This window comes from Odontesthes bonariensis, chromosome 6 (assembly GCF_027942865.1).
Source record: "Odontesthes bonariensis isolate fOdoBon6 chromosome 6, fOdoBon6.hap1, whole genome shotgun sequence".
Classification (NCBI taxonomy): domain Eukaryota; kingdom Metazoa; phylum Chordata; class Actinopteri; order Atheriniformes; family Atherinopsidae; genus Odontesthes; species Odontesthes bonariensis.
The window spans coordinates 19,444,598-19,470,574 of NC_134511.1; the positions used below are offsets into that span (position 1 = coordinate 19,444,598).

The window sequence follows — 25,977 nt, forward strand, 5'->3', positions numbered from 1 at the left end:
CATGGCAGTTTTTTATGTGAAATCTATTTGGCATTTGTCAAAGGCATTACATGATAAGCATGGTTTGTTTGTCTCTGACTGTTTGTTAGCAGGAAAAAATAAAAAAGTAAAGGTCAAATCACGAGTTAGGATATGGGACAGTGACTAACTTTTGCTGTTGAACCAGGTATTTTAGGTGCAAGTGTGCAATATTTTGGGAGGATTTGGGGAACACAAGAATAATTTCATTCATAAAACTCATTAAAACCCAAAATCTAATAACAAATCAATAAGAATTTTAACAAAATAAAGGCCTTCTAAAATCACAAGCTATCCAATGTTGGTTTCACATCTAAAGAATCAAATTTTCTTCAGCATGTGTACACCCTCTAACATAAGCCTGTTAAAATCATTCCCACTGCCAGTAGTAACGTGTTTACTCTCAATGCCTTGAGGGCTACTGTGTACTCACAGAACAACCTCTATGCCTTTAAAGCCTCTAAGGCATGGCACTGCACTGGTTCTTGCAGGCAGTGTTGGATGACAATTTCTGACAGTCATGACTTTCTGAGATTAATAGGCTAGTTATATATTTTTTTACGCTATAGTATTTTTTTAAGCAATGAGTTGACTGAATGATTTCATAACAAAGAGCATGATGCACTAAAAGCAATAAATAGCAAAGAAGCACAAATAAAAAGCACTGCTCTACCAGCTGCACTGGATATACTATTGTACTTATTTAACTAATCTTTGTCCATTTAGACTTCGGCATGTCCGCTGCAGACCATAGCTACAGTATGGCACTGACAACAAGCACGAACATAACCAAGAGGCCACAGCTCAGATTATGCAGTTTATTTCCTACTTGGTAACAGCAGCAAAACTGTAAAACAAGTAGAAGCAAAAATCAACATGTGCATCTGGATGTTGGTTTCCCATAAATTTCAATCAGAGTTGGATACAATTTAAATGCATCACTAGTGCAAAGTCATCAGATATGGACCTGAATGGTATTTACTTTAAGCACTTTGTTGTTGCACACAAAAGCCACACATTAGAGTGAGTTATCCATGGTTTTAAACAGTAAGAAAAGGGATTAACATTTTCTTCTTGCAACAGTTGTGTCACTAGCTTTTAGGATAAACAGTGAGCATAGGAACCAGCACAGGAACTCAATATTCAATATTGTTGAATAAGTTTAGTGTCTCCTTGGTTACTACCTCTAAAATAATAAAAAAGACAAAAGGAAAACTGTTTTGCTATCAAAAATCTGGGCAATCCAGTTTGGAGCAGTTTGTTACACAACATTTTACTTAGCAGATAAAATTGATACATTTTTAAGGTATTTTAGCAGACCTGTGGCTAACAATGTCTCTGAAAATTACAGGATTTAATTTGAAACCAAGCCCATTTACTGCCTTGGAAAGGAATTTTCCTCTTTGAGGAGCTCATGGCTTCATAACTCTTTCCACTGAGGCAATTCAAGTGTCTTCAAATAATTAGTGCATCAGACATTAGAAAATATTTCAGGTTAGTCAAATAATTCAAAAGCTGTTTTCATCAATATGAAGTATCCCATAATATTTGAGGCAAGTTCTCTATTCCATTTCATGACCTCATGCTTTAATTAAAGATGGCACTCTCATTCAAATATTTGCTCTTGATGATTGCCAGAAAAAAGGTATGACTGAACCTGAGAGAGGTTTGTCCTACTAAGCAAGTGATATCTGTGACATGTGTTCGCCTGCATGAATGCTGCTTCTACTTGTGTATTGGTGGTGTGTGGATAAACAAGTGGCAAAAACTCATTATTTTCACAAGTTATAAGTTATGCAATACTCCTTGTTATACATATTGCGTGTGTATGTTTGTGTACACCCATTAGTGTTTGAGTGTACCTGTTATTATGCTGTGATGAAATATGATATTATGACCTTCTCTCACCTTAAAGACTTTTTTTTTCAAAGTCTTTTTTTCTACATTATCCTGTCCAGCATCATGGTAGAATAATTGTAATCTGAATACCGTGTTATGCCAAACACATTTTCTTTGCCAAGGGAAGCTTAAGCTCCCCTTAATTCCCAAGTACTTATTAATTTATTTTTGTTTCAATATTTTACATATAATAGTGCCGAACCTGACAGGGGGACAGGGGAAATGGGAGAGTAAAGAAAAAGAAAGAGAAAAAAGACAGAGATAGAAAGAAATTATCGGAGAAGACAATAAAAAAAACAAGACAAAACCAGACAAATAGGTGCTATATCTGTGGAAACCAAACAGAAAACATCCTACGGCCTATGTGGGCAAACGAGGCAGAGAACCAGCAAGAGAACCTGCGAGTAGAAAGGCAGAGATACAAAAAAAAAACAAAAAAAAAAAAAAACACACAAGCAGCAACAACACCAGCAGCAAGTACATACAACATACTTGTGGATACGGTTCTCACCTTGAAGACTAATTCACCCATCAGTCCATTCCACTGACCATCTGGCTGCAAGCTGCCATATTTGTGGTCTGGAGCCACATAGATCTCATATTTAAAGCCAAGGTAGTTGGACAGAGCATCCAGGACATCGATGGAAAAGCCCTGGTACTTCTTTGGTTTCCCCAGCACATTCTCTGACACCATTACGAAGGGCTCCTCCTGGAATGTAACAATCAATCAGTCTGTCAATAAGTCAGTTCAGTAACCATTCAATAGTTAATTCTGCATTGAATTCCTCACGACTCAAATGACCAATGCATTATCAGAAACATGTGCTCGGTCATTCTTAACAGCATGTCTGGAAAAAAAAAATCCCATATACCAAACAAAAAAGTAAGTGAGAAAGAAAGAAAAATGAATAACAGAAAGAGGTCATTTTTGCCTATGATTGACATGTTGACAAAAGTATGATGAGAGATACAGCAACATTATTTCTAATATCTCCGCACCTGTTTAAATTCTTAGCACAGCAGTTTTTAAAGCACATCAAGGGAAGATCGAGACAAATCCCCTGCCCTTTTGTTTTGGCTGGGCTCCTAAACTTCCTCACTCAGCATTCTTTTTATTCACTGCGGAAACCAAATTTAATTACTTATTTAAATTCTAACCCATTAAATATTTTCTATTTAAGTATAATGTTAAAAATCAATAATGGCACCATGCAATTCAGCAGATTTGTTTATTTCATACCTCATTTCTGAATACCGTTGGGATGACTTGTTTATCAATATCACCGTGACATGCAAGGGGCAGTTTACGGTTCACGTTAAATGACATCCAACAATGTTGACACTTTTGGGTAATTAAGTGGAAAAAAAGGAGCTCATTTTTAAAAGGAAACAAAAACGCAAGAGAAAACCATGAAAAACACAAACCATTTTAACTCTATGTATTTAACACCAGATTGAGTTTTTTTTCCCTCGGCTATCCACCAACCGTTTCTCTCTTCTTTAATAAATCTCTATTGATAAGTGAAACCTTGTAGGCCTATACGTCTTTCAGATTTATGAGGGCTTGAGTATTATTGACTGGACATTGGCTGCATTTAAAGTGCACACACACTCACATACGGACACAGACACATGCACACAGACACAAAATATGCAAGGCATTCACTTGGCAGTTTCTAATCCTTGCTAGCTGTGGCAGCTCAATAAGCTATTAGGCAGTGAGAGGACATGCATGCCAAATCTCTCTCCACAAGTATCCATCAGTTGAGGAAGGAACACCCACTAACATATGCAACCATACATACAGAGTAACCCTGTAAGTACTACTTATTGTCTCTCTGTTTGAGTATTTTAAGTCTTTTCAACCAAAATAATATTGGGAAGGAAACAAGGTCATAAGACCATGATAGTTTAAACACTGCACACTTTGTATGTATATCCACACTGGATGTTATTTTTCAAAATAAGTCATGCCTCTTCGGTATTGAAATCTTAAATATCAAGGTTTTATCATCAATTATTTTGCCAGGATATACAAAAAGAGGAAATATTTTTTAATCCACAAAATATTTAGCAGCCTTTATGAATAATTTAGATTACGTTCAATGAAACCAGGGGAATTCTCTATGTTTACGAAGCGTTGAAAGAGAACAGATTTGACGATTAAGGAAAAAAAGAAGCAACTTCTGCTCATCTGTTTGCTGTTTACCTGGAGTATTCAATATCATTGCCCTCCAACTCCAATGATTCCATGTACACAGGCTCTGTTTGTCAATAGATGCATATAATAATCTGAACTAGCATGGAAGCTCTACATGTGACAAACAAAGCAATGAAAAAAAAGAAAGACTGCACAAGAGAATTTGAGGATGTAGGGATGTTTGAAAACATTTCATGACATCTCATTTGATTATTGTGCACTGTAGGTGAAGGACGAGGGGTGACACAATATATAAAAGCTCCTCATGGTCCTTTAGTGACTCAAAAGCAACCCACGGCTTTAGCTTACCTCACTTTTCTTTTGTGAGAGTGAAGGTTGTTTGAGACGGGTATCTTCTCAGGTTTTTTGTACAATACCTGGCAGTTCTTTCCTTCACTTCCCTATGGACTAAAACATAGACTTTTCCTGAAGCTGACAAGATGAATACACTTGCTGGATGGCTGCTAGTTTTTTTTTTTTTCTTGTTTTTTTTTAGTTGGTGGCTGTTGGAGAAAAATAACCTCACTGGAACAATCCGGACGAGCCATTTTTTTAAAGAAATTAGCCATGCAGCTCTAGAAAAATACTCAATGATTTATGAAATCGGGTTTAAAGAGTTGATCCAGTCTTAACTTTTGAGAAGCACTGAGTCATATAAACATCTGAGCATTTCCCACAGCTCACAGTTTGGTTTGGCTTTAAGCTTCTAGACTTGATCGATCCTCACTCGATGGTTTCCATCCTGATGCTTTGTGACACTAATCTTTGTCTCCCACTTCTTTTCTTTCTCTGTTGTTATTTTTCAGTCTCTTTCCTTTTCCTGCTTCTCACCACCGATAAAATACACTTTCGGTATCCTTCTGCACCTTATTCTCTCCAGCTTCCTCTAAATGAATGTCTAGAAAATCTCATTGTTCTCCCCTGATTTATCAATCCATCAAGGCTACACGTCTTCCAACTTGTTATCCCTGCAATAATATCTCCAAGACCACAATATCCTGTAATCCCTCTCCTCCTGCTCCCCATCTTTGCTTTGGTGTTCTGATATTGTTCCTAAGTCTAACTCTCATCTACAGTGATAATTTTCTTCCTCACTAATTCTTTTGGCAAAGGTTCATCCTGTCTGCTCTTGAGTGGAAGTACTACATGTGGTCTCAGTGCTGCTCGGGTGTTTCTGGAGATATGACTTGGAGGAAGAACAGCAATTTTACACAAAGACTAAGTAATGGCATTTGAAGAGGCCTCTTAAGGGATGCTGGGACTGACAGAATCATTTGGTGACTTGCAACACGTTTCGCACTTCGATATCACTCTGTGGCTTAGTCTTTGGAATTGATGTAAAACATATTTTGAAAAGCCTTTGCAGTCTCTCCAAAAGATTAGATTTTACATTATTGTGAAAATTAAATTCCCCCCGTCTCTCTTACATAAAGATGAAGCATATGAATCCATAAACAATAGACAGACTGAGACTGAAATGTAAAATCTTTAACTTTTTTATTATTGTAGATGGCGGGCCATATTTGTTTTCTTCATCTCTCCTCCAATTGGTGAAACATGTTATGGGGGGGGGGATTCTTGCAAAAAAAAAAAAAAAAAAAAAAAGTTCCTGTGTCGAATAGCTTCCATAGATCCTTTGGTAGGCTCTGAAAATAATTATAGTGACGTAGCTATGTGCAACATCCATTTAACATTCAACACAGTGCCAGCTAATCAATAGCACTGATTTAAAACCAGTAGCCCGGGTAGTGGTATGACAAATTACTGATTAACTAATCAATAACTATTGAACACTCTTAGAAAATAGACTGAATGCATTTTTTAAGTTGATATATGCACGAATTCACACACGTTGCCACCGGTTTCCTTCTGTGTGTTTCCGCACAAGAGCAGCAGTTCTTAATAGTGCTATCTGAGACCACTGTACCTCACAGTCTATAAGTCTATAAGGTCTTTAAGGTATACTAAAGACAGAAACACCCAAGGCAACACATAAAAATCTCTTGCATAAGCCCATTAAGAAAGATTCACATCATGCATGCACGCTGACACACAATCAGCAGGTTCCCTCCAACCATCAACAAATTAATGGAACACATTGGATCTAGGCAGCACCTTGGCCATTTCAGATGGTTTCTATCTATTCCTCTCTTCAGGACCACATCAATCGTCTAATGTAACACGTGTGTACATGTATTTGAAAAGCAAGAACTACGTAAAATAAAGGGTGCTGAAGCAATGCAACACAATACATAGATGTGCACAACAGGACACCTTTTACCATCACTAAAGCTTAAAGATGGGGAAAGCACAGAGAGAGGCGATATTCAGAATCACGAGCCATAAACTTTGTCTTTCCTTGAAGAATGATGAAAATCAAAGACCTCAAAATAAACTAGAGAGGGAAGAGGGATAGCCACAAAGATGTCTAGCATTTTTGTCTGTTTCTCACTTCAAAGACAGGATATGAAAAATGCACAGCAGTGAATCTTTAAAGCACTCATGGGATGTATTCAAATCGATGCTGCAGGCGAGAGAGACAGCTGATGAGCAGGAGATCTCACCGTCATAAAGGCTTCAATTGTCATCTAGCTATCAAATATCTTCATTGGAAACTAATGAAAAAATAATGGTTTGGTATATTTGTAAGCTCTCCTTGCTATGATTTAATCTTTCCTTGATTCCACTCAACATTTTCTCTCATAAATGTTTGTCTGCCACTTTCATTCCATTGTTTAAGCTCTCAATATGACTCTTGCTGCATCTCGACAGAGACAGAGATGAATGGCTGGAAACTAGCTAATCAGATGGACAAATATGCAATGGAGCAAAAGTTTGATGTCTGACTTGATAGCATGGGTAAGACAGTCCATTTTCATTCTTCGGGGTAACCAACAAGTTGCCAAACAGGTGAAATGGATCTTTTTGTATGTGAATAGAATTTAAAAAGAATGTGCATGTGCTCAGATTTACACACTCATTACATACTCACCAGAACAGTGACGACTCGTAGCACAACTCCTCTCATGTTATTTTCCAATTTCCTGTCTGTCAGGGTGCCATTCAATCCATGAACTGGATCCCATGTGGCCAGCTGCAGTGTGCATGCACAAACAGACAGAGAGACGTCCAACAGTTAGATTTGTTGAAATCTTAGACACCAGGTTGGAATTTACCGTAAAACATATCAAAGGTAAAAAAAAATGGCTACAAGCGTAGAGCTGGAAATATAATGGACGGTAACCTTATAATGATGTGTACTGTAACTACCAGCAAAAACTTCTCACTATTCATTATGCAGCATGCACGTGATATGATTGCTGCCCCCAAACCAAGTAAAAAAAGTTTGTAATTTCTAAAGCTTAACATGTGTTTTGAAATTTTTTTAGTTTTTATTCTCAAACACAACCATGTGATTTTTCAACCGCTAACCTACATATTTTCAATACTTAAACCTTAATTAACTGACAAATGACAGTGAAGTTGAAAGGCGATCCGTGGAAGGCTATCGACCATAACCTCCTTTATAGGTACAGGTGTTTTTTGGCATGTTAAAAGTGGCAAAAATGTTATTCTTGTTAAAAAGATTTAAAAAAATTAAGTTTAATTCGTGGACAAAAAATCCATCCAGAAGAAAAGTTAAGTACAAAACCTAAACAACTAGGAGAGTTGGGCATAGAAAAGTACTGATGAACCCGTGTAACTGCATATCTTTCAAGTCGTTCCCTCCATCAACCCCCTCAAATGAAACATTCTCTGGATTGAATTTTTGATCCACCATTATAATTATTCATTAGCAACTTAATCTGAAAAGTCAAATCATTCACATAAACAGAGAGCATTTTTATTTGATGTCGTTCGATTTAGGTAACGTTTTATTGCCTTTCTGAAGTATTTCTGACAGAAAAGAAGCCAAGAGTTGGTGCTGACTATTGTGAGTCAGGAGCAGATTTTCACCAGAACCCTGTAATATTTCAATAATCCATTGATTATGGCCCTTGGTCAAAAATTATATTGTCTTACAAGTGTTGACCAAGGGCCACTGGATAATGGTAAATAAATCAGATGTTTATTTAAATGGGACATATTGTGAAAAATCCATAACTTAGTGTTTTTTTTAAGTCTGCAGCGTATCTAGAGATCTACAATATGTAACAAGAGATCATTCCCTCATTTCTGTTTTTCTCTGTTGGTCGTAATTAGTGTTGCTGAATTAGCTGTTCTGGTTTTGCAGTCCATTACGATGTCAAAATGAGACACTGATGGGTACAGTGCACTGCTGAGCACGATGCCCCCAGCTGGTGAAGACTTCTACACACCAAAACATTGAACACTGAAACAGCTCGTTTGAACGGTACAAAACCAGGGGTATATATCCACATTCTGAGGACATGTGAGACTTACATTAACTTGTTAATAAAGTGTACTGCATAATATGAGTATTTTAAAGGTCACCTGCTCCATTGTAGCTCTCAACATTTCATCTTCACTAGTTTTGTTCCTCTCATTTCTCTGCAGATGCTGGTCTTACTTTATTCCCACCTAAAATTCCTCTCCCACCAGTTTACTGTAGGTTTTGACAACATCTAGAATTCTTATTGGTAAATTGAAAATTACTTCTAGAGAAGCTCTTCCCAAAGTCAGCTTGAGCTTAATTCTCATAAACAATTATTGGCAATACCAGACTTGAAATGTTCGGATTTAATAAAAGTAAGTTGAAAACAAGCTAATACACAGCCAGATTAGGGCAGTCATGATTACTAAGGAATCCAAAGACATTTTTGATTGACAATCTAACTCCACTTAGGGCTTTAATCTTAATCATTCTCATAAATACAGGGAGTCTGGTGAGTTACAGCACATCTTCGCCCATCATCTGCATGAAGAAAGTTAGTGAAAAAACCTGAGAGGGTCTAACTTATTGCTGTTTCTTACAGTGTTGTTCTCCTTATCTTTACACTGTAGTGATTTCAAATAGTAAAATCTAAAAATACATGGATTGTTTATCTGCCTTTAAGAAAGTCACACAGAGAAAGGCAGACAAATTATACTACATGCTATCCTTGTTTTAGCCTGTAGGGGGAGATGTGGAGCATGTCCTTTCCCTATTTCATAACCTGCGGTTACATCGGTATCTCTAATCTATCTGTACACATGTAATGAGAAATACAGGAAAGAAAAAGATAAATGAAAAAAAATAAAACCTCCAGTTCTCTTTTCGCCACAGTCGCCATGTCATCACAGCCCTTAATCGCAACACGGGAATGTGTGAGTACACCCTCCTCTTTACACATGTGCTGCATGTAGCTCATATTTGTGTGTTGACATCGAGCTGACATTTACTTACAAATCTGGGAAAGGGAGCTGATGTGAGCAACGGACTGGACACATGAAAAGGCAACAAAAGAGAGGCACAGAAGGAAATACTACGAGGTATAGGGGACACACAGCAGGCAAACAAGATTGTGATATGTGGTGAGCAGAGATGAGCAGAGACATTATAAAAGGTGAAATTACTACATAGCAGCTGCTCTAAGTACTTGTGGAAATGTGACAGTGTATAATCAATGTAATACATGTGGTGCGACTCCATAAAAAGCCAATAGGACAAGGAAGCTTACAATCATATCACTCACCACATATGGCATTTGGTATGTGGAATGTAACATTGCTTGTCCAATGCCATTTGAGCTGCAATACTTATATTTAAATATCTGTATAGATATCATCAGTCATATCATTGCAATATTTAACAATGATATTTCACGTCTCCTAACATTGTGCAGCCCAGTGTATCTGCGAGAAGTATCTGTTATACATTAATTTAGTTACTAGAGCAAGTGTCTTCTTAGGTAAAAGTGTAAACATGACAAATGCAAATGGATCTGGTGTTTGCCTCTGGATAGTGTGGCCTTTTAAGGTCAAATCCATGGGGGAATTTAATCAACAGTCAAACGGAAATAAGTGAGCCTTAGTAAGAACACCTGCCACTGTAATACTGACCTGCACAGAGCTGTTAAGCCGTTCTCAGCACGCATCAAACTTTATGTGTTAAGGTCATTGTGAATGTACAGGCTTGGATTTAATGGGGATAAAAGAATTCCAAAATCCAAACAATATTTATTTTATTTTATTTGTGGTCCCTGTACTGCGTGTACCGTAATACTTTTATTGTTACTTTACCTTGAAGGAAGGTACTTAATATTGATTCTTCAGGACTGAGTAGTGAAGGACATACTTTTTAAAAGACTGCTTTGATTATTATGTTGGTGTCTATCATTCAATGTGTAAACATCTATTTTAGCTTTTGTTGAGCTGCTGAATACCTCATTCACACTGTGAAATTAACAGAATACCTCGCCACTCAGAGCAGAAATTATATTGCAGAAAAAAAAATGAACTCAATTCTAAATGTCATTATCATCTCTGAATTAAAAAAAAATGGTCTTCCGACAGATTTATCAGACCATTAGTAGTAGTTCACTTCATGATTTAGCAGAAGGTGGTCTTGTAGCAGCTTGGCATAATAAATTCCCAGGTACCCTCTTGGTAAAATAAGCTAATGTCACCAATGTTGCATTTGATATGTTGCTACAAGAATGTAGGTAACTTCTGAGCAAAGATATCTATGAGGATATTTGTGGCATCCAATAATCTTAGAAGCAGTCTATTTTGATTTCCACACCATTTGAACAAAGATAAGGTAGTTTGTTGACTTTGTACTAAGCAGCTGTCTAACTTTACTACAACAACATACAGGGGACTCACCTGTTAGCTTGCTACTCACCAAAGAGAGCTAAGAGGCTCGTAAAAATGCAACCACCATTCACATAGCAGGATTTGAATACATTTGAAGAACTGAGTGTTTGTTTCTAATCAATTTAAACTTGTTTTTTGGAAAAAGTGACAGTTCAATCACACAAATTATGCCTCGGAGATCGGCTGCAGCTCATTGTAGTTGTTGCATGTTATGATTCAGTGACTAAATCACTCATTTCTAGCTCCTGCATTTTTTTTTATTTCTAATACCCAACTTTTGGAGATGAGAGAGATAAAGTAAGACATTATCCAAAGTAATAAACTTCTCTTTGAAGTTCAAGTGCGTTGAACAATCAATGCAAATAGAACAATTCAAAGCTTGGCTTTGGCACATGACTCTTCATTTCATTCATTCATTGACATTCATTGAATGTCATCTTTTATACAATTAGTGAACAATGACCTAACAAATTACTCATATTACTGATAACAATTCTGCCATTAACTATAGTTAGAGGCAAAGCATTCTTTCTTTAAATATATTCATCCGATAACAATATATGTTTTGTTAAACTTCCACATACAGTGCTTATTACAATGAGTTGGTACTGTCTTCAATTTCCTGTCTGCAATTCAAAGAGGAAATTGAAGACAGCCATGGGAAAATAAATCTAACAAAATGTAAGAGCTCTTGTAATATTTTAACCAAACTGAATTTCAATAAACTGTGTACAATATTTTGGCTTTAAATATGACAGAGACAGGTAAAGGCCGCCTTGCATTTTTTGTGTTTGTGGACACATATGAGTAAGGAGCTCCATCAGCAGCCGGGCTAGCATATTGGCCCAATGCTTCTGCTTATCTTAACAGCTCCAGATAAGGGCTCATTCCACTCCCAGACAGAATGAAATAAATGTGCATTTGCACCCTCTGTGCCTCAACCCAGAGAGTGTGAACTCAAGCTTCAAAATACTGACATTAGCAGCTTTCTATTTCGATAACATTATCCCCATTTTCCAGCCTTTACTGCCGCCTGTTAAGTCTCTGTGAATGTATTTCGATGTATCTTTTCTTAACACAGTTTTCATTGCATTGTATTTGGTAATTTGAGATCAGATCCAATGAAAATAAATGATTGAAGAACTCTAAGCAAAAGTACCAGATATGTGACTCCTAAACATATCAAACATGGGAGAAGGGGCGGTCGGTGGCGTAGTGGGTTAAGCAGCCGCCCCATGTACAGAGGCTACAGTCCTCGCTGCAGCTGGCCCCGGTTCAAGTCTCGCACCAAGCGGCCCTTTGCTGCATGTCTCCCCCTTCTCTCTGCCCCCTGCTTCCTGTCTCTCTCCAACTGTCCTATCATTAAAGGCATAAAAAAGACCAAAAAATATATATAGAAAAAAAAAAAAAACATGGGAGAAAAACAGTGAGATGGGGAAAAAAAGGTGGTCTTTCATATACGAGGTAGCAGTGTCATGGGATTTGGCATGTTGTGATAAAAAAAGAGGCAACTCTTTAAGTTAAAAACATGTAAATGCAACACACGCCTGTCTATCAGACAGTTGCTCATTGAAGTTCTAAAATCTACAGAATTTGTTTTCTCGTGTTCTGCTGAATAAATAATTTAAAGCTGCATGACACCATTTAAAATGTTATTCAGTTCATTTCTAGTCTACGTCAACAAAGCCACCATGTTTGTGCTTTGAATATTTCATTTTGATGCCATCAAGTGCTGGATACATGAGAACAAGAAAGCAACATGGAAATACAAGATGATTTGATCATATCATTCACAGTGGCAGGGAGTGTGATTTTACAGACGGGATAGGAGGTGTTTTGATCAACATATCAGCAGTACAACAAAGAAGTTGTAGTAGAGAAATTAGAAAAAGTAATTATAAGTCCCTGTAGACCAAACCCAACCCAAATAAAAAGCGTGAGAATTTACTTTACAATTTAGATTTTGAGGACTGCATTTAAGAAATTCACAGTGTGAGCGTGAAAACATATTTTTGTCCACTGGATGCGCGTAAGCTCATGTAAATGTGTACGTGCAAACACACTTTGTGTGTACTACAGCACCGTTGGGCAATGGCGACCTGATAAACAACCTAAAATACTATAACAGTTAAAAAACGGAGAAACACTGTAGTAACCCTCCTACCCTCATCCTCACCAAACTCATACAGCACACACACACAGAAACACGCACACAGACGTCGGGATGTGTAACTACACACATTTAAAAGTAATTGGACCATCGACCAGTGCTGTGTGGGGGCCAAAAGAGTAATTTTACAGTTACTACAAGACCTTTCACTCTACAGAAATCACCCACCTTTCCACATACACACTTCTAATAAGATGAATACAAACCACATCCTGTATATGAACACAGACAGAGGTTCTTCAGCCTTGATGGTATCTCAGAATCACTAAGGGATGCTTTGATATTCCATACATCTATTGCCTAGTCTCCCAAGGGGACACACATCAAAGTTCACTGTTCAACAAACTGCAGCTTTTACTTTGATTCCTACGCAAAGCAATTCAAAACAGTCAAGGTGACAAAAGAAAGTGTATGAAAGTGTAAGCGCTGACAGCAATTAGCAGCTGCAACAAAGTCAATATGCACACAAAGTACAAATACAAGTTTAAGAAATGTTGTCTTACATTACTGCTGGTGGACAGGAGCCCAGCTCCTCATGAAATTGGAGCAGAGCAATGGTTTCATTAGTTAATTCAACACCTCCTCCCTCGTTACATTGTGAGCTCTACCATAGAAAGGAGTGACTTCATGTAAGCTTTTTAATGCAAAAAACAATACTGAACTGTTGGTGTAGAGTACTTAGTATAGTTTAAATGATCATTCATCACCTTCAGCTCAGAATGTACTGTAGGACTGTTTGCCAAATTCATGAACCATCTGTCCTAACCTTGTTTCACCTGCCCAACACGGGTGTGTTGCTTCCAGCCTCTGTAGCTCTGTAACCCTCTCTAGTGGCTACAAAATGCTCAAATGCTTGCAATTGCGGTAAGGAAACCATAGCCAGGAGCAAACAGACAAGCTGCAGAGCTGTTTCCCTCTCTTCTCCAATGCTTACCCTCCCCAGACATGGACCAACGCGGTTGTCCATAAACTCTCCAAACAACTTGTGTACCAAGCTTTCCCTCTGTCTTAGTCCAGAGGTCCGTTTCACGTAGCAGGTTTAGTGAAAACTCTGAGTTGGTTAACCCTGAAATGAGGGAAACCCTGAGTTTTCCGTTTCACAAAGGGAGGTAACTCAACCCCGAGAAAGAGGGGTAACTCTAGCCTGTTTCACAAAGAGAGGTAACTTAACCTCACGGTCAGTTACTGTAGTAACAGACTCTCTGAACCTAACCTGGTCGGGACCAGGTTTTACTCAAGAAACCTTGAGTTTCTTTCTGTCTCCGCCCTCTTTCAGCCACACACGCCATTTGATTTCCTCATTCATTCATCAGCAGAGCGAGTTCTTCTACTTCTAGAAGTCCATTAGGTACAGTGGGAGGCAACTTTTTTCACGAACATGTCCTTTTGACAACGACCCCGTGGATGAAGGTGCAGCATTATTGCGCAGAGAAATAAATATTCGTCGGAGATGGTTATCAGACCGCGCATAGATTTTTGCATTTACAGACAATTATCTTTTTGAGCGGCACCATCAGAATGTGTTGGGACAAAAGAAAAAAAAGACATAAAAGACAGATAAATATTTGTATGAATAGGCTTAAAAAAGACATATATATGCCTATTATATTTTATAAAGGCACTCGTGTCTTGGGGGTGGACTCCCTCAGCCACTGGCCTTCCGTTAGAGGTGGCGGTGCTGGACCACCACCCGTTTTACGGGCATCTGCCTTCTTTCTGTTGGCTCAGAAGTCTGTGTTAGTTTAAATATGCTTAATTATTTAACAGAACATGATATAGATGGTGACTAAATTGTCCTTCGGAGTGACTGTGAGTGTGTATGGTTGTTTGTCTCGTTTGTCTCTATGTGGCCCTGTGATGGACTGGCGGCCTGTCCAGGGTGTACCCCGCCTCTTCCCCATTGACCGCTGGGATAGGCTCCAGCCCCCCCGCGACCCGACTGACGGATTCAGCGGTGTATAGATAATGGATGGATGGATGGTATAGATGAGAAGACATAGTTTATGTGTGTGAAAACAGCATTATGTTGGGAATAAAATAACTGCACAGTCAAATAGCCACTTAATATTTATTTTACAGTGTAAAACATGATCAAAATGAGGTACCTCCATGCCGAGGTCTCACCTGTTTGAACAATGTTTTTATATTTCATCTTAAACTGCTGCCAAGTGCGCTTCTCCCCTGCGGGATTGCACCTAAATTAAATAAATGAATGGGCTACCATTCAAGCAGTTTCCCTGTAATATTATTGTGATTGCAAAGGACTACATTTAAACTTACACTTTTGCAGCAGCAGCGGTGTTGCACTTATTTCTAAAAACGTACTGAAACTCGCCGTATGAGCGCATTAAGATTTCCAATTCGAGGTTGGTGAAAAACGTAGCCCCTCCTCTTCCCCGTTGCCAAGGTGACTCGTCAAATCGGGGCTCCATTGATGCTGGCTTTTTAAAGTTGTGGTGCACGCGCTAAACTCAAGGTGAACTTACTCAGAGTTGATTAACCTCACTCAAATCAGCGTTTCTGGAACCGAAAACTCAGGGTTTTCTATCTCAGAGTAGATCAACTCAGAGATCAGGAATAGACTCAGAGTTGGTTGAACCTGCTACGTGAAACGGACCCCAGGTTCCTTGAGCACCCTACTGATTGGTAAACGTGTTTTAAGGAAAGGAACTAAACAGTTCGAGACTTTCTTCCACAATATTTTAACTCCGAGAGAGTTAAAATATCACTCACTCTCTCTCCCCATCAGGTAACAGAAAAGCAAAAAGTCCAAGCTGAACTAGTATCGGTGATCTGCACAACCAGTTGCCTGATCTCAACAACATATTTTGTTGCTAATTAACGCTGCAACAAAACAAAAGCTACATGTACTGTAGCTATTCTCTCTCATATTTTACTTAATTAATTTCAAAAGCAGGTGTCCCACCTCAATCAAATTCTTAAATCTATTTCACAGATTATATTACCTATTATTCATCCGTTTTTACTCACTCGCTTTAGTTGATAGTGTTGTCCTCAGTAATTGCAACAATATGAGGAAATTGTAAAAAAATGTCTGCTCCATTATAATCACCGTGTTTTTGATAATGAAACTTCTCTGTGGAAAGAAATAACATATGAAAAAGCCATTTAGGTATAGATAGGCCCAACTGCCTGCGGCCTTAAACGGATAGCATTTTAGAAAAACAATTACAAGAGCACAAGAAATTTCACTGGCACATTAATAACTTGTATCAAGTGTAATGTAAAAGGAAGCATAGTCAATTAGAAATACAGCTATTTCCTGTAAGGCTGGATAATTTCCTCAGTGCACGGACAGACTTTTTGATAGCATTTTATTTAATTTATATAGAGCCAATTTACACAAAGAAAAATCTTCTCAGGGTACATAAGGTAAAACCAGACTATTTAGACCAACTTTGAATTCTTTCTTCTTTATCATGATAACACATTTTCACATTTAGAGAAATGTACCAAACGCGTGTGCAGGAAATAAAAGAAAAGAAAGAGATACTCTGGATTTAAAGAAAAAGAACTGTTTTAAAAAACCATGGGCATACACATTCAGTGTCTGTGTTTAGTTCCCTCTGTTAATCCCAGTCCACTCAGAAATAAGTATGTGTGGATCAGCCTATATTCTTCCCTTCTACAGTCCCACATGCAACTATAGATGGTCACTGCAAAGCATCTTATGAATATCAATTAATAGAAATTGGTTTGCTGCTGTGACTCTTAATAACATCCTAGAGGAAGGTATTTTTCTGACACAGAAATGACCACTCTTCCCTGTTTCTTCGTATGACTTTATGCTCGGGTGGTATCATTCATCAATATGCAGGATTGTGATTGCGTTGTTGCTTTTTTTTTCTTCATATCTTTACAGCAATCAGACTGATTGATTCATACTTGCTCAAAATGACTGCAACAATAAGTGGAATTTTCTGCTCAGGGACACCACTTGTAAAGGGAAGTTTGACACTATTTAATTATTCATTTACTTAAGATTGGTAAATAAATTGACACTCATAGCAAATGTGAACCATGCTGGGTACCTCGAGGCACGCATACCCTACATGAAATATATTGAAAACAAATTTTTGAGTGTAAGTGTAATAGACTGAAAAACACTGACACATCGTTTCTCAATTATTTAATGCTATTTGATGTTATGATGGATTTTTAAAACTGAATAATGGGCAGAACAGATTGCCCTCAATCCTGTCACCTGCCAGCATACTGTTTTTCAGCACATGTTCCTCATACGAACAAAGGCGTTTCTTCAGCTTTACCTCCACGTTTTGATGAAACAGAGTTTATAACTTCACAACTTAAAGGATGTTCATGGAATTACTGTGGTTCATCAGCACAAGCACAAATAATACTGTTAGTCTGAATATTTATGAAGACATTCTCTGTAAGGCAAGGCAAGGCAATTTTATTTGTAGAGCACAATTCGTAGACAAGGCAATTCAAAGTGCTTTAGTGCTTTAACTTAAAGTTGGAGTATTACAGCTTTAAAGGGATAATCCGGAGTAAAATGCACGGGATGTTGGGAGTACATACGTTGAGTTGACATCAAAATCATGTCATTCGGATGTGTTTTGAGAATTTCGATTTGATCGTTTTTAGCCAAAAGTCGTTAGCCTGGAGGTGACAAGGGCACATCATGTCACCGCTACAAAACGCTATTTTTATACCTCTTCTACAGCTCCAAACAACATAACACTTACGTGGTAGTGAGTAGAGGGTCCCTAAAGCCAAACCGAAGTGTCCCGAGGTCTTCATGTGGTCGGATAGAGAGTCCAGAATGAATTTAATCAAGCCAATACCTGCTCTCAATCAGAGCCTCTTCCGTCAACAGGAGGCTATCTCAGCGAGACATCACGTCACGTGACATTTCAAAATTCCAATCTGTTAGTAAGCTAGGCTTTGCTGTTGCATACAACTTCATTTCACTTTCGAAAGAAATACTGGACTATATTTGTAAAAAAAAATGGCAACGAAATTGTGACTTTCCAGAGCGAGTTACTCCACACTCGGCAATCAACTACGGACTCACGTGAGGAGATTTAGAAACATAAGATTCTGACGAAACAGAATAACTGGTATTGTTGGGGAAATCATAATGGCTTTAGCAAAATACAAAATACAAAATGACATAACCTGCATCTCTTTCATAAATTTCCAATACATATATTGACACCAGGCTTCTTTAGATGTGGAATGTACATATGACATGTGGAAAAAAATAGATACATAAAGGATGTAGACATTGTACATAATAAAGAGTCTGTAGAAACTGGACGGTATTCATAAGGATGCCCTGGGCACTCACAATCACATATCATAACACAACATCAACAAAACTCTTTCATGATACCACACATGGTATCATGGTCTTTTTCATATGAGAAATGCACTGAATTGCAAATCTAGAACTTAGTCAACATGAAAGTTCAACATTTGGGCAAGCATGATAAGTGCAATAAGGGAAAAATAGAAGTTATCTACTTCTGAAATCACACACTGTAAAACAATACATTATGGACCTGTGCCCAGTGGAATCATGAGGTTAGGCTCTTGATATGTGGCTATTTAAAGGAGAAGACACAAGCAATTTGAAGTCAGTGGGTCTATATTTGTCACTTTTGTGAAATTAAACATTTAACCGTACCCTATGTGAATATAAACTGTAAGTGCTACTTTGTGTTTTTGTTTTTATTTTGCTACCTGTGACACACAGAAGTAGAGAAATTACGTCGAAAGAGATGACAAAAAATAGAGATGAGTACAGAAAACAAATATAAAAGCATTGTATTTAACATTGAGTTTATTGGTATAAGATAATTTGTTCTGGACGTGCAGACTATATACTGTATTTGGGTTTGCTGGATCACTTACAGTCTTTTATACTCTCTGGCTCCTACATATGCATATACAAACCCACACACATACAACTATAGTCTACACAAACCGATCATTACAGAAGCGACAACAGACTTTTATCTGATCTCCAAGATGAGCTGCAGGCTGTGTTATTGCTTGCTTGAATTGTTGGGAGGATGCGTGGCTGCGTGTGTACACATCAGGGAGGGTTAGCCTGGATGTAATATATATATATATATATATATATATATACACACACATATATTTCAAACTTAGTGTTTAATGTGCTTTTAAACACAAAACTTTAAATGAATTAGTAATTTATGATTAAGATGTATTATCTTTTAAATTAGTGTCTGCCTCTTTATAATTGAATAGCTAAGAATTGCTTAATCAATAATTGCCTTAATGCACAAAAATCACGAACGCAATGAGTTTCTGGAAAATACCGTTAAAATCAATTAACCTCAGTGTTTGTGATATGCTTTGCAATACACTTGTTTGCATAAAACCAAGAGATACAAAAGCATTCAATAGGCTATATAATTGCTGTGTTTATCTCTGTATGTGTTTATATTTATTTCCCTATTCATTTTAGTTTAGAGGAAATAAAGAAAAGAAACACAGTAGGAGAAAGAGCAATAGAAGGACCAAAGGGGAAGTGCTGAACAGAGAAGGACAAGAATCTTTGAAAGTTGCCTAAAAAATTATGCATCCCTCCCTGCATTTCCTCCTCCCATAAGAACTTTAGTATGAGGAGAGGTGTCAGACACTACAGTAATTATGATAAAGAGACTTGTGGAAGTTTGAGAACCTCTGGGGAATACAAGTTTGATCTCATAGAAATTATCAGCAAAGTTCTCCTATAAAATTAATGGGAGAATAACTGAACTTTATTTGTCCTGTCTTTTCAACTTTCTTCTCTCTCCTTCCATCATCCCTGCAGGTCTCCCTGGTGCCTGTGATAAGTGGAGGCAGGTAGATAGACAAATTGCTCAACTCAGCTCTTGTCACTCCCTTTGCAATCATACCCTCAGCTGGGAACAAAATGTTGCAGAGTGGTTATCTCGATATAACATTTTAACCAAAGGCTGGAGGTTAGCATTCTCTTGCATTTCATCTGTTACATTGTACTTTATAAATGTATGGCCAAAGAAGTCTAGTGGCAAAGTTCTTACTGATTCTGGTAATGTTTCAGTCATGGTTCTGATGGATCACAGAATCCTGTTGCACAGGCTGGAAAACTGGGTTGAACTTTCTGGAGCGGTCCTTAACTGGTTCAGGGCCTACTTAGAAGGCCAGAGTTCTCTTTCAACATTTGTTTCGGTATCTCACTATGGGATACGCCCTCAGCGCCTGTCCCCCAGAAGCTCTATTACACTACGCCAGTCCTGACTGGCCCACAAAAGTGACGTCCGCTCCGGGACGAGGAACATCCTCCCAGTATAAATGCTCGGCGTCACGCAGGTGATCTTCAGTCTAACACCTCTTCTCGCTCCCAGAAGCAACTCTCAGACGACTAGTACGGTACTATTGAGCTAGCTTAACTGTTCACAGAACGAGCTAACAACTCGGTCGCCGGACGCTTCTCAATAGCTGTACTTTGTTGCTCTGAGTTTTACAACCGCTGGTCTGTCATCAAACAGCAGCAACTACATACGTAGTCGCGAAGCTAGCACCTGTACACTCACCATGGACAGGGCCAAGCCACCAACTAAAACTTGCACATGTGGCAACCTCATTGCTGGGGCAGATACTCACCCTGTCTGCGCTCCGTGCCTAGGGCTGAAACATGCCCAGGACGGGTTAGCGTCACCAGCTAGCTGCGACCACTGTGCACGGCTCTCTGTTAAATCTCGTCGGCGCAGGCTAGCACGCCAAGCTAGCCTGTCGGAGGTTGATCCGTTGCTGGGGGTATCCAATCCCCCGCCACCGGCTCTCACCGCTACCGATGAGGGAGAGCCCCCTCTGGCTGGAGCCAGTTGGGGCGACCAGCTTGACGCTGTCGCTCCTCTACTTGACATGGAGGAAAATGAGGCCGACCTCCTGGATTTCAGTCATTTTGCAGAATCTGACTCCGAGGTGGAATCCGTTAGTCTCGGGTCTGACGACTACGAGCAGGAAGGCGAATCCTTCTCCATCCCGTCGGCTGCAAAGCCCACGGAGGCGGGGGACACCCGCTGCAGCGGCCCTCCAAACCCGACTGCATCAGACCTGCACGATGTCTGTAGAAGAGCAGCTACAAAGCTGGGCATTGAATGGCCGGAAACCCTCACGGAGACCACCACGTCTCGGTATGAGGGGAAGAGGCTTCCAAAAGCTAAATCTTCCACCAGACAGCTGCTGCCGGTCTTTCCAGAGTGCCTGGAGCAAGCTACCCGGTCGTGGAGTAACCCACTCTCCGCCAAGAACCCCGTTCTGGGAGGGTCGGCGCTAGACTGGACCGGCATGGAGGATAGCGGTTTTTCACGCTTGCCTCCTGTTGAACCTCTGCAGGCATTTCACCTGCACCCGTCTCAGAGATCGACCATGACAGCGGCAGGGCCAACCCTCCCATTCAGGGCCGACTCTTTTCAGTCAGCTTTAAACGAAAAAAGCTACAAGGCGGTGGCAGCATCGGTGAAGGGGTTGAACGCCTCGTCTCTTCTCCTCGCTTATCAAGCAGAACTACAGGAGCAGATGGCGGGAGCACCAGCCGCAGAACTGTGGGATGAGATGTGCGTGGTGACAGACCTCTGCCTGCGTCTCCACAGAAGTGCTGTCCAGGCCGCAGGGAGAGCAATGGCCCTGATGGTCACTCAAGAGAGAGCCAGATGGTTGAATCTGTCTAGCCTGTCTCAGAGAGAGAAGAACCAACTCCTTGACACCCCGGTGGACCCGAAGGGTTTATTCGGCCCCACCGTTGCAGCCATGCAAAAACGCTGTGAGGAGAAAAAGAGAGAAGGTGAAGCGCTAAAACTGTGCCTGCCCAGAGGAGCGCAGCCTCCTCCCCCCGCAGCACCTCGTCAGACGTTCGCTCAGGCGGCTGCTCGACCAGTCTACAAGAAAGCCCTTTGTACCGCCGGTGACATCAGGAACCCAAGCGAACCCTCCTGCCACCGTGAGCGCGAAAAAGAAGAGGCGAGCTACCTAGGGAACTCTCAGAGCGGGAGAGCAGGCACTGCCAGACACCTGCTCTCCCCCAACCGGGAAACGTTCTGTCCCAGTTCGAGTATATAAAGCCACGTTCAGGGCATTTCAAACGGCCTGCAGAGCCAGCGTTGGAGCTCACAGTTCAGAGCCGAACGAAGAGGAGGAAAAGCACCTTCAGCGAGAGCTCAGTGGAGCCACAGCTGTGGTCAGAAAGCACACACCAGTGCACAAGCACACACCAGTGTTTGATAACACAGTTTCCTCCCTTCCCAATAAACTCATTAAAATTGTTTCCAGGCGCGCAACCAGGCCAAGAGCCGAGGGCGCTGCCTCAACAAAAAATGAAAAATGGACAGAACATGGCCGTGCGGCTGCACATGAGGCCAATGGGGGGAGTCTTTGCTCCACCTGTGGCACACCCGGCCGTCCTCTCTGCCACAGAAAAGGCGGACCGTCAGCAGCTAAAGTGGGAAGCTGCGGCTATGCAGCGTCTCACTCAGCTTGCGCAGCACAGCGCTCCTACAAAAACACTTCCCGGCCCACTAGCGGGGAAAACCCAGCTGTGCCGAGCGTGTGGGGCACCAGACTGGGTGCTAAAGACCGTATCCAGGGGATACATGCTCCAGTTTGGGACGGCTCCACCCCGTTTCAAGGGCGTTATACAGTCATACGCCCGGGGAGAACACGCACGCATCTTGCAGGAGGAAATAACCTCTCTGCTGATCAAGCGAGCGATCCAGCTGGTCCCGCAGGAGCAAAGCAGAAATGGCTTTTACTCCAGATATTTTCTCGTCCCGAAAAAAAGAGGGGGGCTGCGACCAATATTAGACCTGCGAGCTCTGAACGCATATCTGAGACGGTATATGTTCAGGATGCTGACACACACAGCTCTAATAAGGTTTATGCGTCGAGGAGACTGGTTTATCTCCGTAGACTTGAAAGACCCATCCCTATATACCCTCGTCACAGAAAATACCTCAGATTTGCATTTCGGGGAAAGACGTACGAGTATCTCGTGCTTCCCTTTGGCCTCGCACTAAGTCCACGCGTGTTTGTGAAATGCACCGAGGCGGCAGTCGCACCTCTGAGGGAGAAAGGAATACGTCTGGCTACGTATATAGACGATTGGCTGGTTGCGGCTCAGTCTCCGGGGGAACTCATGACGCAAGCAGAAATGCTTATATCGCATCTGACGGCTCCGGGTTTCGCAATAAACTGGAAAAAGAGCATCTTGACTCCAGTTCAAACAATCACCTTCATTGGGCTGTCTCTGAACTCTGTCGACTTCAGAGCGTGCCTCTCGGTAGAAAGAGTGAAAGCCTTTCAGGCGTGTCTGGCGCTTTTTCAAAGAGGGGCGTATGTGAAACTCAGGCTGTGTCACAGGCTGCTGGGTCTGATGGCGTCAGCCCTGGCTGTCATCAGATTCGGCCGCTTGCACATGCGACCGTTTCAACGGTGGGTGGCAGCGCTCAATCTGTGTCCAGTACGTCATGCCCACAGAAAGGTGGCGATTTCCTTGACGTGCACAAGCGCTCTGACTCAATGTAAACCCACAGCATTCCTCACCACCGGCGTTGCCATGGGAACCATCCTAACACGGAAGGTCGTTACCACAGACGCATCGTTAACTGGCTGGGGAGCCACACACGAGGGCCTGATGGTAAACGGTGTATGGAACTCACAAATACGGACAGCTCACATAAACTGTCTGGAGCTCATGGCCGTGTTACTGGCTCTGAGACATTTTCTGCCCTTCATCAGAGGACACCATGTCTTAGTCAGAACAGACAATACAACGGTGGTGGCATACATCAACCGGCAGGGGGCCCTGCGCTCACATCATTTACACATGCTGGCACACAGACTGATAGTCTGGACCAGCCCACGCCTGCTGTCACTCACGTGCCAGGGGTGATGAACAGGGGGGCGGATCTTCTATCCAGGGGCAATCCCCGCTACAAGGAGTGGAGACTCTACAGCGAGGTTGTAACCCAGATATGGCAGCAGTACGGCCGAGTGGAGGTCGACCTTTTTGCATCAGAGGAGAACACTCAATGTCCGAGGTTTTTCTCCCTGACCGAGGAGGGTGCTCCGCTTGGGCTGGATGCTCTAGCACACCCATGGCCTCCAGTCCTACTGTATGCTTTTCCACCCCTCGAACTGATTATCCCTACCCTCTCCAGAGTGAGGGAGGGGAAACATTCACTCATTCTGGTGGCTCCCCGCTGGCCGGGGAAACACTGGCTGGCATAGATTTTCCAGTCACTGTACGGCGAGCCGTGGCGGCTCCCTCTTCGCAGAGATCTCTTGACACAGGCACGCGGAGAAATATTTCATCCTCATCCGAGCGCATGGCTCTATGGGTCTGGCCTGTGAGAGGATGAATCTGGCATCCAGTAGACTTCCCCAGAACGTCATTGACACGATCCAGAATGCGAGAGCAGCCTCAATGCGCAGCGCGTATGAGGGAAAGTGGTGCGCATTTGAGGATTGGTGCGCGAATCCCACGTTGAGCGCAATGCAGAGCCCTGTGTCGGCTATTCTGACGTTTCTGCAGGAGTTGCTGGATAAAGGCTTGGCCTTTTCCACCGTCAAAATGTACTTGGCAGCTATTTCAGCATGTCATATAGGCTTTGGGGATAAAACGGTGGGACAACACCCTCTGGTGTGCCGGTTGATGAAAGGTGCAAGACGGCTCCGGCCAGTGTCCAGGAGCCTCACTCCTTCATGGGATTTGCCGGTGGTGCTCGATGCCTTGTCACGTGCCACGCTTCGGATTTATGTGGAGAAAACAGCAGGTTTTCGCAAATTGGAGCAGCTGTTTGTGTCATGGGCATCACCACGTAAAGGTAAGCCTCTAACAAAGCAACGGCTTTCCCATTGGATAGTCGGGGCTATTACTATGGCGTATGAGACCAGGGGTCTTGCACCCCCTGTGGGTCTGTGGGCTCATTCCACTCGTGGCATGGCCTCATCATGGGCACTCTTTCAGGGTATACCAGTGGAGGACATATGTGACGCTGCCAACTGGGCAACCCCTTGCACCTTCACTAGGTTCTATAGACTGGATGTTACGGCGCCCTCTCTGGCTCATACTATTTTAAGTGTGGGCTCCACACTTGGATAATTGCAGGGTGTATATAGTCTTCGAGTAAGCTTATCTGGCAATACGGAGTCGCTATATCCCATAGTGAGATACCGAAACGAATGTTGAAAGAGAACTTTAGGTTAAGGAATTAACCCCGGTTCTCTGAAACATGAGTGAGGTATCTCACCAGATCACCCTCGCCTGGAGCGAGGAAGAGGTGTGCTTACAAGACTGAAGATCAGGACCTTACCAATCACTGACCAAGTTCGTAACCTTGGAGTTTTGATAGGCTCAGATCTGACTTTCAGCAGCCACATCAAAGCTGTCACTAAAGCAGCTTTTTACCATCTCAGAAACATCAACAGAATTAAAGGTTTCCTCTCCCAAAAACACCAGGAGTAACTAATCCATGCATTCATCTCCAGTAGACTCGATTACTGTAATGCTCTTTTAACTGGACTTCCCAAAAAGAGCATTAAACATCTGCAGCTCATCCAGAACGCTGCTGCTAGAGTTTTAACTAAGAGATCTGAACACTTCACACCAGTTTTAAAGTCTTTACACTGGCTTCCAGTCAGTCACAGAATAGATTTTAAAAGCTTACTGATGGTTTACAAATCCCAGAACGGTTTTGGCCCAAAATACATCTGTGATAGTTTCAGAGAATATAAACCCAGCAGAGCTCTTAGATCCAAGGACTCTGGACTGGACGAGCTGACCTGAGTCCAGACTAAACATGGAGAAGCAGCATTTAGCTGTTATGCTGGAAACAAGTGGAACAAACTGCCAGTGGAGATTAAACTTTCACCAAATGTAGACATTTTT

At 41.2% G+C, this 25,977-nt stretch overlaps 1 protein-coding gene across 3 annotated transcripts in view; it reads right to left on the minus strand.

Annotated features, from left to right (window-relative positions):
* The window catches only part of grid2 (glutamate receptor, ionotropic, delta 2), a 559,974-nt gene that overhangs the window by 126,933 nt on the left and 407,064 nt on the right, over positions 1 to 25,977 (minus strand). For all 3 annotated transcript variants that reach the window (XM_075467787.1, XM_075467788.1, XM_075467790.1), the window contains exons 9-10: positions 7,110 to 7,211; positions 2,429 to 2,626 (exon numbers count right to left, since the gene is read on the minus strand). In XM_075467787.1, the coding sequence (XP_075323902.1) occupies positions 2,429 to 2,626; positions 7,110 to 7,211 (300 nt within the window). The remainder of the gene's footprint in view (positions 1 to 2,428; positions 2,627 to 7,109; positions 7,212 to 25,977) is intronic.